The sequence below is a fragment of the Anopheles ziemanni genome, chromosome 2, assembly GCF_943734765.1.
Source record: "Anopheles ziemanni chromosome 2, idAnoZiCoDA_A2_x.2, whole genome shotgun sequence".
NCBI lineage: Eukaryota > Metazoa > Arthropoda > Insecta > Diptera > Culicidae > Anopheles > Anopheles ziemanni.
In genome coordinates this window covers 79,739,320-79,755,226 of record NC_080705.1, presented here as the reverse complement: position 1 = coordinate 79,755,226, position 15,907 = coordinate 79,739,320, and the positions used below count along the sequence as shown (strand labels likewise).

General features: G+C 44.0%; 3 protein-coding genes across 3 annotated transcripts; all 3 read left to right on the top strand.

The window, feature by feature from the left end:
• The first annotated feature begins 376 nt into the window (after nt 1–376).
• On the top strand, nt 377–2,571 carry LOC131282021 (esterase B1-like). The gene is made up of 4 exons (XM_058311403.1): nt 377–517; nt 902–1,039; nt 1,098–1,646; nt 1,716–2,571. Exons 1-4 carry the CDS (start codon nt 377–379, stop codon nt 2,514–2,516), a joined length of 1,629 nt encoding a protein of 542 aa, XP_058167386.1. The 3' UTR covers nt 2,517–2,571.
• A 241-nt stretch (nt 2,572–2,812) lies between these two features.
• Nucleotides 2,813–3,949, top strand: LOC131294951 (charged multivesicular body protein 6). Its single transcript, XM_058323006.1, has 4 exons — nt 2,813–3,021; nt 3,093–3,202; nt 3,267–3,697; nt 3,757–3,949. Exons 1-4 carry the CDS (start codon nt 2,950–2,952, stop codon nt 3,795–3,797), a joined length of 654 nt encoding a protein of 217 aa, XP_058178989.1. The 5' UTR covers nt 2,813–2,949; the 3' UTR covers nt 3,798–3,949.
• A 1,720-nt stretch (nt 3,950–5,669) lies between these two features.
• Nucleotides 5,670–12,595, top strand: LOC131287497 (CTD nuclear envelope phosphatase 1 homolog). Its single transcript, XM_058316553.1, has 5 exons — nt 5,670–6,065; nt 11,567–11,824; nt 11,903–12,085; nt 12,151–12,345; nt 12,439–12,595. Exons 1-4 carry the CDS (start codon nt 5,961–5,963, stop codon nt 12,340–12,342), a joined length of 738 nt encoding a protein of 245 aa, XP_058172536.1. The 5' UTR covers nt 5,670–5,960; the 3' UTR covers nt 12,343–12,345; nt 12,439–12,595.
• The last annotated feature ends 3,312 nt before the right edge of the window (nt 12,596–15,907 follow it).

Sequence of the window (15,907 nt, the reverse complement as noted above, 5' to 3'; positions counted from 1 at the left end):
AATACATGTTAATTTATTTTTATTTTATGATTTATCTGATTATTTTCTATCAGACCTGCGGTTTTAAAGGGCCGTTGGTACCCGAGCAGACAGAACTATTTTTATTTATTTATTTTGGCTTTAAATGCGCGAATCAACACTGCTACATGTGCACACCGCGGTATCGCGGCTCGCGCAATCAAATGTTTGCCACTAACACGAGCGTACAAAACCGCGAAGATTGAAACCGCGGATCGGCCAACTTATCGTCAATTTTCGCAGCTTTCCCTTGAGTACAAACAGTCCCTTCCGAAACGTCAAGAAGAGCAGTTCGCGATAGCACTATTGTTTCGAAGTTAAAGTTTCTTTACTAGCTCCGGTAGCTTACATCCACACTATGGCCAACAGCGAGCTCGTTGTAAACACACGGAATGGACCAGTTCAGGGAACAACAAGAACGTCCCTGTACGGCACGGATTACGTTAGTTTTCAGGGAATACCGTACGCCAAGCCGCCCGTCGGTGAGCTGCGATTCAAGGTAAGAAAACTGTGCCTACATCCAGCGGGGACTACAATCGTCCAATGTTCTGTAATCGGAAAGGCGTACCATGATAACGTCATCTTTCGCGAGACCGGTGCCGGTCTACATCAAGCTACACAATGGTGGTGGTGTGGTAATACGGGTGGGCCATTGTTTACCATCCGCGACCACTTGTCCCATCTCACCCTGGTCGTTGAAAAACTTGCTGAGCAATTGAGAGCACCACTTAAGTCTAGAGGCTTTTTCTTTTACACTTTTATTTGGTTTTGAAGGATTAGGAATCGCTTCAATTTACAAAATGATAAGGCAGTAAATGATGCATAGCATTACTGCTGCTATATTTCCCATTTATTTAATTTAAATATTTTTATTCCCCTACAGGATCCTTCTCCACCAGAGAACTGGACCAATTTGCTGGATTGCACGACGCAATGCGAACCATGCTACCATTTCGATCGACGTGTTAATAAAATCGTTGGATCCGAGGACAGTTTGAAGCTGAATATCTTCGCAAGAACGGTACGATATTTTCCTCCAATACAGTTTATGGCCACAGCTAAGATATTTTCCGTTTCAGATTAAACCAGCCAAACCGCTACCAGTGATGGTGTACATCTACGGCGGCGGTTTCGTAGAAGGAACAAGCGGAACCGAGCTGTACGGTCCAGATTATCTGATCGAAAAGGATATCATGCTGGTGTCGTTTAACTATCGCGTCGGAGCACTCGGTTTCCTCTGCTGTCAGTCGCCCGAAGCCGGCGTACCCGGGAATGCGGGTCTGAAAGATCAACGGATGGCACTGAAGTGGGTGAAGGAAAATATTGCTTCCTTCGGTGGCAATCCGAACGCCGTTACGCTGTTTGGGCACAGTGCCGGGGGAGCGTCCGTACAGTATCACACCATATCGGACGTATCGAAGAATCTATTCCAACGGGCCATCATCATGTCCGGGAGTACGATGTGTGACTGGGCCGTTTCGCCGCAGCGCTCTTGGCCGGTGAAGTTGGCAAAGCGGATCGGATGGCAGGGTGCTGAAGAAGATGGCGAGGATGCAGCGTTGCAATTCTTGCGACAAGCCTCGCCGGAGGATATCGTTGATAACCAAGAGAAACTGTTCGGACCGCAGGTTTGTATGAAGCACCACGGATCGATGTGTTTTTTTTTGTAAAACATAAACATTTACATATCGTTTTAGGAGATACAAGAAGGTCTTCTCACTCCATTTGCACCAACGATCGAGCCGTATGAAACGGAAGTTTGTTTTATCCCAAAGAGTCCATTGGAAATGTCCCGCACTTGTTGGGGTAATGAAATCGATGTAATGATTGGAGGTACCTCGGAGGAAGGTTTGATTCTTCTGCCGAAAGTAAAACCGAGACTTGCTGAAATGCTTAAGGATCCCCGGCTGTTCGCTGGTAACGTTCCTTTTAATTTGAAATTATCTCTCGAGCAACGTGTGGCCTTCGGAGAGCAGCTCAAGCAATTATACTACCCAGATTCCGAGCCCGCCGAAGACCATCTGAACGGGTTCATACTAATGGCCTCGGATCGCATCTTTTGGCATGGCTTGCATCGCACTGTCCTTTCTCGCGCCAGTTATACCAGTCAAGCCAAAACGTTCGTCTATCGGGTCTCTGTCGATTCGGCCTTCTTTAACCACTACCGCATTCATATGATCGATCCCAACATGCGGGGCACATCGCACGCGGATGAGCTGTCGTACATTTTTTCCAACATTTTTGCCCAACCGCTTGACAAAGACACTTTCGAGTACGCGGCCATTCAGCATATGGTAAATATATTTACCAGCTTCGCGATCAACAGCGATCCCAACTATGCCGGAACTGAGGGGTTATCTTGGGAAGCCGTCCCAAAAACGGCACCCCCGTATAATTGTTTAAACGTTTCCAACAATGGAGTGGCGGTTGTTAAGCTTCCCGAAACAAAACGAATGAAAGTGTGGGATTCATTCTACGTGAATGATTCGCTTTTGTAGATCGTGAATTATTCCCCAGTCTGTTTCTACTAAATAAATTCAAATAAATATCTGTTTTCCCTACGATTAGGCTCTGTGTTTTACTTTTATATTATCTACAATCGGAATTTTTACTACATCGTCATACGAGAAAATAATAAAATAATGCACTGGCACTAACGATTGATATTTACATGATCCGTATTTTGAAATTCATGTCACTTTTGATATTGCAATAAACCTTTTACCAAATTATTGCAGTTCGCTGTCATTATGTGAAAACTGCAATCAAAACAAAATCATCAAAACAAAGGTGATTCATTCCTGAAAAAGTTCGAACTATGCGTGATTGAAAGTGTATTTTTATATTTCTCACTGTTTATTCCTACACCTAATTCAATTATCCTCCAAAACTAACCATTCTGCCTGTCTCAGTGACTCCGCGGGGTGCACAATGGGAAACTTATTCGGGAAAACGAAAACGAAACCCGTCAGTCGAGTAACAGAACAAGACAAAGCAGTTTTGGTATGCAATTAAGAATTAGTGGCGTAGTTCCATTTAGATTACTTACCTTGCCATCGATGTTTTTCTTTCAGCAACTGAAACAACAGCGCGATAAACTAAAACAGTACCAGAAACGCATTGAGCTATCACTGGAAAAGGATCGTGAGCTTGCTAAAAGATGCTTAGCAAATGGACGAAAAGAGTAAGATGGAGTTGTACGTTAATTCGAGAACATGTTACTAACTCTACCCTATGTTTTCTTTCAGACGAGCTAAAACATTGCTGCGAAAGAAGAAGTATCAAGAAAAACTCCTGAGCAACACCGATGCTCAGCTAGAAACGCTGGAAAAATTGGCCTCGGACATCGAGTTCGCTCAGGTTGAAGCGCAAGTAGTCAGTGGGCTGAAGGTCGGCAACGAGGCGCTAAAGAAGGTAAACGAAGTCCTATCAATCGACGAAGTAGAACAAATCCTCGACGAAACCAGAGAAAGTATCGAAAAACAGCAAGAAATCGACGCGTTGCTCAACGGTGTCCTTACCGAGGAGGATGAAGACGAAGTTTTAGCTGAGCTGGAAAACCTTATCGGAGCGTCCGATCAGGAAAAAGAAAAAGGTGCAGAGGAAGAAGACATTGGCAGCCGCCTGCCCGATGTGCCGGATGATGAGTTGGCAAAGGAACGGAAACGGAAGGAAAAAGGTAACTATTTCGCTGCATTTTTCAAGCTGTTTAATAAGGCTGTCTGTATCATATTTTAGATTCTACAGGATCAACCAAAAAAGTGGCTGTGGAGGCGTAAGAAATCCAGTGGATGTTGGGCTTTCGAGAGTACCCAATGTTCTTGCCATCAGACGTTTGTTGGCATTGTTTTCATTGCGCATATATGTACGTTTTTGGCGTAATAAAAGAGACTAAATGAAACGACCGGTGTAAATCTCCAACAATTCGTCGGTGCCAAGAATACTTAGGGCAAATTCTACTGTCTTATTGAAGAGCAATCAAATCGACGGTCAGAGTTATGTTATCTTTATTTTGTCTTTCGTAAGTCAATCTTGTTTTAGTGAAAAAAATAAAATCATACATTTCTGTAACGATAAATTGTGACGTGTTTTGTTTTTTGAAATTTATGACAGATCTTTCGAACAACATCACCCGTGTCATCTTTGACAGTTCTTGCTGCTACGTGCAAAAGCTGTCAGACGTACGAGCGGCAGAATCTAGTAGGATTGGATTGGCAGCAGAAGTTGTGTGGTAGTTCGCTTTTCATCTTTTGAATCCTGGTTGAAATACATTTAGCTTCGTCCAACGAAACGCTGTGCCACAGCGGGTGACGTGGGTGAAACAGACTTTTCGTGCCGTGAAAACTACCGCCAGTGGGAAGGCGAATAGGAATCGCGATTCCGTCGACGATCACGGACCGCTTAGATAGCGAGAGCGGTGAAGGAAGAGTGTGCGACGGGCGGTGGTGCTTCCATCTCGTAGCGGAGTGTGAGTGATTTTTTTTGCCCCTTAGCTGCCCGTTGCCAAAGTAATGAAGTGCACACTTTACCGCCGATGATGTGTTGTGTCATAAAATTTAACAAAGTTCGATCGATTTCGGGTTGTTCGGAAGTGTAGTGGCGGCGCCCAGTCCATCAGTTTTTCGCCGTCGTCGACGCTCTGCGTTGTGAACTTACGAAGAAAATCACGTACGTCCTGACGGTACGCACTTTTAGGGTTCCCGATTTGCCTCCCGTAATAACTAAGTAAGCGGGGGTTGCCTTCACGATACCATCAAGCTATGGATGCCAAAGTTCTTGCCAATGAAGGCATCGAGGACGACCAACATCATCATTTTCAGTTTTGACTTCGTCCCCCATCAGCAGCATCGAAGAAACCTGCGCGTTCTTGTTTGGACTTCGTTAAGGATAGTGAAGGATTTTCGGATGTGTACTTCTTGCCTCGCTCGTGCATAGGTGCTACGTTTCTTCGCCTGAACACAGTAGCCGCTGTGTGCGTGCCGATGTTTGCATTGGTGTGTGAAACAGGAGCCAGGGTTTTTTGCAAATCGCGTGAAGGATATTTTCTGCCTCCCAGAACCTTTCGCTTTAGTTTCCTTCGGGAGAGGGAGAGAAAATTCCTGATACACCCCGCCGATATTCGTGTTTCATCCCATGCGACTTTTCTTCGAATTCACAGCGTGGAAACGTTGAACCTAGAGCGAGCAGGTTTTTCTTTTCCCACCCCGCAAAGAGGGCGAGAGAAAGAGCACGGATCGAGAGAGGTTAACTTTTTCCTTTTGTTTCCTTTTTTGTTGTGCTCAGCCTTATTTACTTCTGCAGGAAAGGCACGGATGTACGCACTTTTTCGCGCTTGGCAACACGCGCCTCCCTGGTAGGAAAGGGCTTCAATTCGTTGCTGGAATCGTCGCTAATCTGTTTTGTACGATGTTTCTTCCTGTCTTTATCAGACCGGCTTGTTTCCCCGCGGTGGACGATATTCCGTAGTGTTCCGGTGGTTAAGTTTTCCAGCGGCCCATCACGAGAACGGCCAAGTGTAAGGAAGAGTGAAAGTAAACAAAACACACGGTGAAGAAAAAACAACCAAAGCTGAATCGCTGACTCGGCGTGCCACTGCTGCTGTGTAGTCTGGTCTGCTTCCGGGCTGCGCTCCGAGTTTCGGAAATTCCCCCGGACGGGAGTCCTTCGGTTGTCGTTGAAAACGACGAGCGAGAGCGAAAGAGAATCGACACAACAGTATTTCGTCCGTCTTCCAAAGGAAAATTCTCGCGAGCCTCAAACAACTCCGCATCATCCAGCACGTGGACCGGAAGTCGACAACAGCCCCATCGTTTAGGATCGTAGCAACCACAGGCAGTCGAAAACGAAAGCAAACTTCCTGCCCCATCACCGGTTCGGGGCCAGCAGCGGGCAGCAGCGAAGGGCCCCACATTCATGTACCTGCGCCCTCCGTGGTGCTGAGAATGCCAATGTTGTCACAATTTCAAATGAACTTTCGCGCGTTTCTCGTTCTGGCGTCGAAGGTATGGACGTGTATCTGCTACATGTTCAACCGGCAGGTTCGGGCGGTAAGTGTCATCACATCTCACTACCTTTTGGCACACAAAATCAGACACACGCACGCACACAGTAGATTGTACTTAGTAGTTTTTCCCATCCTGATTATGCTCCCGGCGTTTCCACCCCGCGTTTCCCCGGTGTGTATTTTTTTTTTGTCTCCAACCATTGCTTCAACAAGGCCCTGAAAGGCGTACGAGTGGTCTCGTACCGTCTGCAGACATCCGGTGACCGGTTGCGATTGGTGACACGGTCGGTGCACGATCATCTGTGGCGTTTCCGGGGCGAACGTCCCGAAGCCGGCACCGATGAAGGTGCATGGGCCCTTGTGAAGCATGAATTTCTGAAGGTAAATTTGAAGCCCCTAGTGACGCTATACTAACGCTGGTAGAAGGTAATTTATTCGTGCTGAAACGTCTAATGTTGTTACAAGTCCTCCGTGGAGCTATTGTTGGAATATACATTAAAATTTAGTTAATTACCATAACATTTCGAGCCAATACATAATGCAAGCTGTAATTGGAAGCTACGCAAAACATTACCTTATCGAAGCATTAATTTCTTCACTTAGTACAACCGCATGTTTTGGGTCATATTGTTGATAAGATTATTTTTTGTCAAAGAACTTCTCGTTGAAACTCCAACGGGATTGTTAAATTTTGACATATTTCACGTTGGTTGTTAGTATCAAACGTATAAAGTTGAAATTCAAAATGAAGTAAAATTCAATTGAAATACTTTATCAGTTCGAAATATTAATCCATTATAATGTTACTACCAACACGTTCACATAAGAAAATGGATAGGTCCGGTACACAGGTCGTTCTTTCTACACCATTTTTTGGGCCCTTCATTACCTCCCATGCCTCCTAAATGGTGCGCGCGAGTAATACAAACCATATGCACCATGATTCAGTATGTTTTGCGTTTACGCAAAATTGGAGAAAAAATAACTCCCCCATCCTTTATTCCCCACCTTTTCCAACCCGTTCACGAACGAAGCACAACGCGACCCATGGAACGTCGTCGCGGCATGTGTGTTCATCATCTCAGAAGACGCTACCGTTCCGCCCCGAGGCATCGTTCCATTTTGTTCCCCCTCGCTGCCGGGATGGCCGCTCGTTTCCCCCGCTTTGTAGTGTAGGTTTTATTTTTCGCCAACATTACGCGAAGACGCGGCATACGGCGGCGCCACACGTGCCAGTTATGGGAGGCAGAGATGGCGAAAGACGACTGCCGGGGATAGAAGGGAAGGGGTGGAATATGTGACACGAGGATCGAATAATAAGTCCCACAAAAATATCTTCCCTTTCGGAGGAAGCGATGGGTGTGTAATAATGTGGTTCTCAAGAATAGCCTTTATCTTGGCTCACCAACGAACCAACGTTGATATCAAATAGTAAATTTTTAATGCGCTTCTAAAACGCTCCTTTTGGATTAAAGAAAACCCCAACCCCTCCCGGTCGCTGAAAGAACAAATTACAATCCGACGCACACACGCAAGCTCGCTCCACAAACTCTCTACTGTATACAAGAGTGACGATACGATTGAAAAATAATCTTATCTGCACTGCATTTATCAGCATGTTTGATGGTGCGAAATTGACCGTGTCGTAGCGTTTCCATCCGGAATCACCATATCACGCTGACTAAACCTTCCTTACCTTCCGAATGGCCACCGTGTCCCATTTTCCAACTGATAACAAAACTCCTTCCGAGAGTGTGGGATTCCGGTGGAAAACCGCCACATCCCAATTTAATTCGATAGATGACACGCTCCGTGTCCTGGAATTCGGAAGAACTAATGATTTCGCTTGCGCGGCCAACCTCCGTGTCGGCCTCGGTGTGGTGGCTGAATGACCCCTTTTCCGTGCCAAATTTAAATTCGATTGTGACTGACGTCCTGACATCGTTTTGGGACGTCGGCATGGGGTTGCGTGTGCCGTTTAATGCGGATGAGTGAATCCTGTCGGTCTTTTTTCTGTTCGTCCGGTATGGTTTCCGGCTCGTCACAAGCGTTGAAACTCGTTGCTCCTGCTGCAAATACCATGAAAATGTGCGGCGTTGCAGTCTGGGTGCACTCTGGAACCGAATTCTATGACGAGCTATTTGGAGTTCAATTAAAACTTGCGTGTTTTGCGTGCATTTGCGAATCGAAATTCGATTACAGCGCAATAATGGTTGGGAATTATATTTGAAGGCCGGAACAATGGTGGCTCTGAAGCAGAGATTTTGAATTATTGGACAGTGCAGTAGACTCCCGATTATATTTCTCATGCCTCCAGATATTTGTAAACCAAAAGTTCGTAACTAATTTGTTTTTATTTATAAAAAATCTTATTACTACTAGCGAAAACACTTTAAAAACTAAAATATGTTGCTTTGAAATTGTGCTAGAATAATTTTGAAGCGGTTTTTTATCACTCCTTTGTAAATGCTGTATCTGAGTCATTTTTGAAGATTTTGGAAATCCGTAAACGGTACCTTTTTACTATATTTGTTGGCCATTTTTAGACGTTTTCTGATGCACTTCGCCATCACTCCACTAGCTCGGTGTAAAGCAGTAAAGATCGGGTCGGCATTTTTTCCAACTTTTACATGTTCAAAATGTAAAATTTGAATTAATAAAAATGTCAATCTGTGACGTTCATTGTTCATAGTAAAAATATGACATTGTTTTTGAAAGGTGACTTGATATGTTTTTTTTCTAGCGCACACCTTTTTTAAATAATATAATTCTGAACCTATTTAGAAAAGACAGACAATCTAAATTAGTCAAGTGTCTCTAAGCTGAAAGTTTTATTTGAATTAGTTCATAAGTAAAGAACTATATACATTTTTCAAACGTTTATCCGAATGATTTTGCCGATTTTTAATCAACGAATCGATTTTTAATTACATTCTTGCGGATATATATAGCCTACTGTAGTTCAAGAATAAGTAAAAATAACTCCAACCAAGCACGAAACTAAAAGCTAACCAACTCAATTGCGGCTGCATGCCGCGAAATGATGGGGACAGTAAACTGGAGAGCGACAAGAAGGTCACCACCTGAATCGACCGTTCGGGGGTTGCAGGTGAACAGATTACCACCGACACGGCGGACCACGATCGAAAGCAAATCAAACTACACTGCAATCAATCCTTGCGATATCGCAATGCATTCCCCGGTCTGGTCCGTCGTCGGCAATTGCGCGATGTCTTGCGTTCGCGCCGTCTTCCGGTGGTCGTGATCGTAATTGTGTTGGGCCAACTGTGTGCGCCGTTCGATCGCAAGCTGGCCCCTCATCGGAGAGGCCATTCACACCCATTGGTCCGATTATCAGCGATTAAAAATGACAACCGCAATTCGCTGACACTGAGACGCCGCGGCTGCTGGTTTCTGCTGGCGGTGGGGTGAGTGTTGGGGGTTGAACGGACCGCGGAACCGCGATCAGTAGTCACCAACTGCACCAACACCATCAACCAACAGCAGCACAGCGTTGAGTAAAGAACGGCCGGCACAACAAACCAACCGCGACAGCACGTGCTTTGTGGGGAGATTGCGTCGTGCGCCTTCAGCCCTGCGCCGCACCACGTCCCTTCCGACCTTCATTTCCGACCGACCGTAGATGCAAATCTAGCGTATAAACAAACCGTTTGATGGCACACACTGGCAATTCATATACACGCCTCCCTTCGCCTTCTCCCTTTCTTCAAGAGGTCACCAGCGCTCCTCTTATTCGCATATTTTATTTTCTTGACCTGGTCGGTCGCATTCATTCATCACAAGTTCATTGGGAATGCATTTTGGGGGCTCCATTTTACGCCTTCTTCCGTGTGCATTGTGCATCGCAATTGGTGGTGCATTAGGTTGACGCGAATGGATTTATCTAATTAGTGGTACAACATCGCTTGTTGTTTAAAGAGTTTCAACAAAATGTTGATTAGGTCCTCTTTGCATTTGTTCAAATTCATTTGATTTGCTAGTTTCTAATAATTTTTTTATGACTAAATATCGTAATCAATATCAAATCTTGCCTCTAAGCACGTTACTGTTTTCATTGGCACAATCGTTCTACTAAATGCTTTTGCGACAACCGAAACATTCCACTGTTTCAAGTTGCTTTGGAGCTAACTATGAAGCTAGTAAAAGCAGTCAAAAATGTAAAATGGCACAAATCTAATTATAATAAAAAAAAGTCGTAAGTTTTAAGTTATTTTAATAACTCGTCATAAAAAATAGAGGACGTGACCAGTGTTTCCGAATTTACGTATTAAAATTCCGGGAATTATGCGTGGGTTAAAGTACGATTGGTACCGTTATCCAGTTAAACCGGTACTACTTTTCGACCGTTGAATTCCACTTTTCACCCTCTCTCGATGGTCGGTGGCCATTTTTCATCTCGAACCACAATGAGATCGCGCGATGTTGGTAACGTTTGCGATCGTTTTCTTTGCTTGCGCTGTGTTCCGCTTGCGATCGTCTTCAGAGAAGGCAAATTGTACCCAACAACCATTGCCCGGCACGGGTTTCTAATAATAGTCCAGCCATAACCGGCAAGTCACAAGTCCCGCCCCGGGGTCCGCACACAAATGTATATTATTTCTTTCCTCCACCCCGTACAACTTCTCCTTCGCGGGGGCCCCGGAGATGAGTTGGATGCCCTGGCTGAGGCGGTAGAAGCGGTGGTGGTATAATTTTTGTTTCGTCCAATCGCTTGCATTTTTCGTTTTTGGCTTCATGATGATGATGACTCGCGAATCTCTCGACCAAATGCAGGTTTTTTTCCTCGTTCTTTCCCAAAGTGTGTGGTGGAGGTGTTGTCTTTAATTGTGTCAATTGATTTTTAACGACGAAACGAAAACAAGTTATATGCTTTGATAACTTGGACTTGGCCGAAATGTAAGCAATGTAACGAACGATATTTTAATGATTTTATGTTCGCTTTTAAACATAGATCCCCGAAAGTGGTACGCTTTATGTTAACGATAAGGGAAATAAATCATAACGCCCCACTTTTAGACTCCCATTTCATTACTCATCCATTGTCCATTCTTATGCCCGCTGCCATCTTCTATCTATGCCACCAATGTGCCAATCTTTATGCTCCACGACTCGATGCCAGCGACGAGCGATAATTTAATGCCTTACTCTCTTTTTTCTTACACGCTTTGCAATGGTCTCCACTTCTGCGCTGAATATCGTCAATCACTTCATCGTATTTTGATGCAAATGATGCCTCTCGCGCACTTTATTGGTCCTTACCCTCGCTTGCGTCACACCAAAATGCGTACCTCTCCTTCCATTTCCGTACTGTATAAATGCTTATTTATGGGATATTTGTTTATCTATCCCCCGGTTGGTCATTTTTGTTTTGTTTAATTCCCACCCACCGTGAGTTTTGTTTTTGCGTGCCTCTTCGCCTCTCTCCCCCCTACCCCAATCACCGCTGCGCGCTCACCACCAAACACCGCCGCGAGTTGATACGCTTTTATGATTTTCTCTTCAACGATAATTCAACTGCCTTAGTTTGTACAGCATCAACCGGTGAAATACCAGCTGTTTCCCCTGTCGCCGGTTTCGCGGCACCGGCTGAGCATGGTCCAGCGGAAGACGCTCGTGCTGGACCTGGACGAGACGCTGATACACTCGCACCACGACGCGATGCCCAGGAATACGGTCAAGCCCGGCACGCCGCACGACTTCACGGTCAAGGTGACGATCGACAGGCACCCGGTGCGCTTCTTCGTGCACAAGCGACCCCACGTCGACTACTTCCTAGACATTGTGAGTTGTTGCTGTTGTTGTTTTCCGTGTCGCACCCAGTACGGTACTTACTCTCGCCACTCCTCCCCTTTCCCGTAGGTCTCCCAATGGTACGATCTGGTGGTGTTTACGGCCAGCATGGAAATCTACGGTGCAGCAGTTGCCGATAAGCTCGACAATGGTCGCAACATCCTCAGACGGCGCTACTACCGCCAGCACTGTACGCCCGACTTTGGCTCGTACACGAAGGACCTGTCGGCGATATGTAGCGATCTGAATAGAGTAAGTGCAAACGGCACCCGGTACCATAGCTCTCTCGCGTAACACATACCGTCTTTCCGACACAGATATTCATCATAGACAATTCACCCGGTGCATACCGATGTTTTCCTAACAACGCCATACCGATCAAGTCCTGGTTCTCCGACCCGATGGACATCTGCCTGCTGTCACTGTTGCCGCTGCTGGACGCGCTTCGATTTACGAACGACGTACGGTCGGTGCTGTCACGCAACCTACACCTTCACCGTTTGTGGTAGCAGGTGAGTTTGGAACACTTTTACCTTTACTACCTACCAAGCTGATGATAATTTTCGTTACGAATTTAACGTCATTTCCCTCTTTTTCTATTTTAGAATTTAAGTAACATTGTACGGTGCGCTGTGAGACTACTAAAATCTTACAAATATTTCTTTATTTTATTCTAAAAATAAAACTATTATACGTGAGGAGGCGAATTACGCGTGAGACCGTGTCAGGAGGGGAGGAATCGTGACGAATAATTTAACAAAAAAAAAAAAACCAAAACCTTTACCACGAAAGCAGACGAAGGGCGACAGCAATGAAGAAGCATAATGTACGCTGTGTAAGAAAGACATGAATGTGTATATGCTGCCGGTAATTCAAAAACAAAATGATAAGAAAGGATCAAGCAAATTAAAAATAAGAAGAGAAAATGAAATCATAAAACATTGAATAACAACAGATCAGAAAACACAACCATGGATGAACTATGAACGCATTTAGCGTCGAAAGGACAACAAAGTTTGTGCACAACGGCGTAAATGTATCGGAAGGATGTGTCACAGGAAAGGATCGAGTGGTTTGCACAAGCGTAGGAAGAGTTTATACATAAGTCTGAAAGATAGGAAGGACGATCGGGTTCCAGTTTCTTATTTGGTGGCAAAATGAAAGATGGAAGCGTTTCGAAATAATATAGGACCTGTTACTATAATTTGCCCTCCTAGCGCAAAGCCCGTTAAAACTTAATTTTGTTATTAGTTTTACTCACTTCGCGGTGTGGTTCGAGCTAGCAGGAAAAACGTGTAGTAGTAGTATTTTCCTATAATGTCACCACTTACGGTGAGAACGCGAACGTCATGATGGGAACGAACGAGACCAGAAACTAGACACTTTCGAACACGGGAGAAAGTTAGTTCCTTCACCCATACTTGTACAGAATTTTCTTCCCTTTAATCATTTACGATAATGAATGAGGCTCTCGGGGTTTGGCTAAGCGATTAGAATAGTTTTGTCTTCAAGTCATTTGCCACTCGAATGGATCGAGTTTTTCTGTATTATTGGTGGGCGACCTCTGGGACACAGAAAACGTACAGGTCTTCGCCCATTGGTGGACTTGTTTCCGCTCCTTCGCTTAAAACCAAAGGTTCGGTTTTTACCCAGGCAGAACATCCAATTGCAAGAAAAAGGCAGACAAACGGAAGAAGAATAGCGAAACAAGCTGCTTCATAAAAAAACACACAGAACCCCAACCAACTGCACGTAGTTTTTAGTAACGGAAGTATCTTAGTAATATAATGCTGATCCCGACGCTGCCAGGTACGCGCTCGCGCAGCACGATCGCGTTTGTCCTGCAAAAGAAAACTGTTTTGCATTTGGCCATTCAGTTGGGAATTTGCGAGTGGTAAATAAGTGCGTAAAGAATTTGCTCGTTGAGAGAATTGTCGAGAGCATTGGCAAGAACTCGTAAGATCCAAACCGAGATTAATTGCAATGCGTTCAATATTTAATGGCAGGAGTGAGACACACAGAATACGATGCTTCCGAGCGGGGAATGATAAGAAAATAATGTAAAATGATTTAACCCTTGTTTGCTCAATCATTATATCGGTGTATCGTTAAGATCACACAGCACCCGCTATGGTAATGGTGGCCATAGCCGGTGGGTAAATCTGGTTGCTAAAAAATAAAACCCGGCTCAGGGGATTAGAATCGAAGCTAGATTTTATCAGTAAAAAATACCGTCGTATAATTGTTTGTTCTGTTGCATGCAATCGAGAACTTGTAGCGAAATCCAACTTACCGTTATTTATTGCTTTCTTCTGTTTTTTTTTCATTTTTCGTCTTTTGCATATCAAATCGACCATGCCGATAAACTTTTGCTTAGGTTTTCGTGTCGGGGTTTAAATTATGTGAAAAGAATGGCTAGCACAGAGCAATGTTCACCCGTTTATCGTTGCTTATTTTCGTTTGTTTAGTAAGTTATCTAATGTTACCGACTAAGAATTCTACCTCCTTATCTTTCGTTCTTTTAAACTTATTTTGCTCCAACAATTTCACACTTCAAATGCGTAATTTCTTTGCATAACGTTTTGATCCAAACCTCCGTGGGGTAGAAAATTCATTTCATACATACTAAATAAATGATTGTAGAAAAAAGACACACAAAAACTCTCATTAACTCACGTCGTATGGCGGCGAGACACACGAAGTGAACAAAATAATGCAACGATCATGTAAAATCTTCTGAAGGTAATAAAAAAAAAACAAAAACCATTACTACGTATAATTGAACAATACGGTACAAAACAAGGGAAGCGGTAAATCGGTGATCATGATGATGCAGCATTGATGTCTGCCAGCGTAACATACACGCCGTCACGAAAATGCGCAGTCCAAAGAGAACGTGCACGATAGTGCAATGTTAGTGTTGCGTGTGCCCTGTGTTGAAAAAAATGGAAGCCAAAATGTTGTTGAAGAAAAACAAAAAAGATAGCCACAAAACCAACCCCAACGTGAGAAGGTGTTCTTAAAAGTCAGCATAGGAAACGAATGAAGTATAGTGAACTCCACAATCAAAACGTGAGCACCTAATGGAAGAAACAAAACAGTAACACTATAAATGACTGGATAAAACACCAGTAAACGATACTAGAAACAATCAAGGGCAGACACAAACGTTGTAATTCGAAAACGATCCAAAAAGGAAATAAAAAATGGAAGGACAGAAAACACGCGAAATATGACAAATGTCACAATGAAAGACATTGGCAGAAATTGATCAAATAAGTATTGCGGACAACAGTAATCAAGGGGCACTACATATAAGTAAACCCATAAATCACTTTGTAATACCTACAACAGGACGCGCGGACGGAATCGCAACAAACCCGAAACCTACAAAACACACCGACATCCGACGGAGACCCACTAGTGCGATGTGCTGAGCATATTGTAAATATTCTACTTGTTAACATCATTGTAGGAGACAACAGAGAAAACAAAAGACGTAGGCAAACACGCGCGTGGCAAAGTAAGGAGCCAACCAAGCTACTACAGCTAACGTAAATCGTAAGAACCGGCAAGAAAAGAAAAGGGGCTGGCTATGGGGGGGCACCCGTGGCCGCAGAAGACGGAACAAAAAACTAGATTGTAATGAAACAGTAATAAAACATAAGAAAGCAACATACGGTGCTGTGGTGTTTTAAGAAGAGAAAAAAAATGCATAAAGGTTTTCTCCTTTCTTACAAATACGAACAAAGTAAGATATCTATTGAACTGGATAGACTGAGTTTATTTCGTCGTGCTAGGTACATCATTATCTTTACCATCCTTCTTCGATTCTCGCTCTAATTTCTAACCAACCACCGTATTTCTTCACAAAAAAACAACACTCTTTTCGCCCATTTCGCTATCTGCCGAACTGTTATTCCGTATCTCCGAATACCGAATATCGTAAGTCTATTTAAAACGAACTTATACACATCTAGCTTTTCCCATGTCCCATGTTGGCGATAAAGCTTGTTCAAGCGGAAAACTAAATCAAACGAACACTATAATACGCGATGATGGGTTATCCTGTTA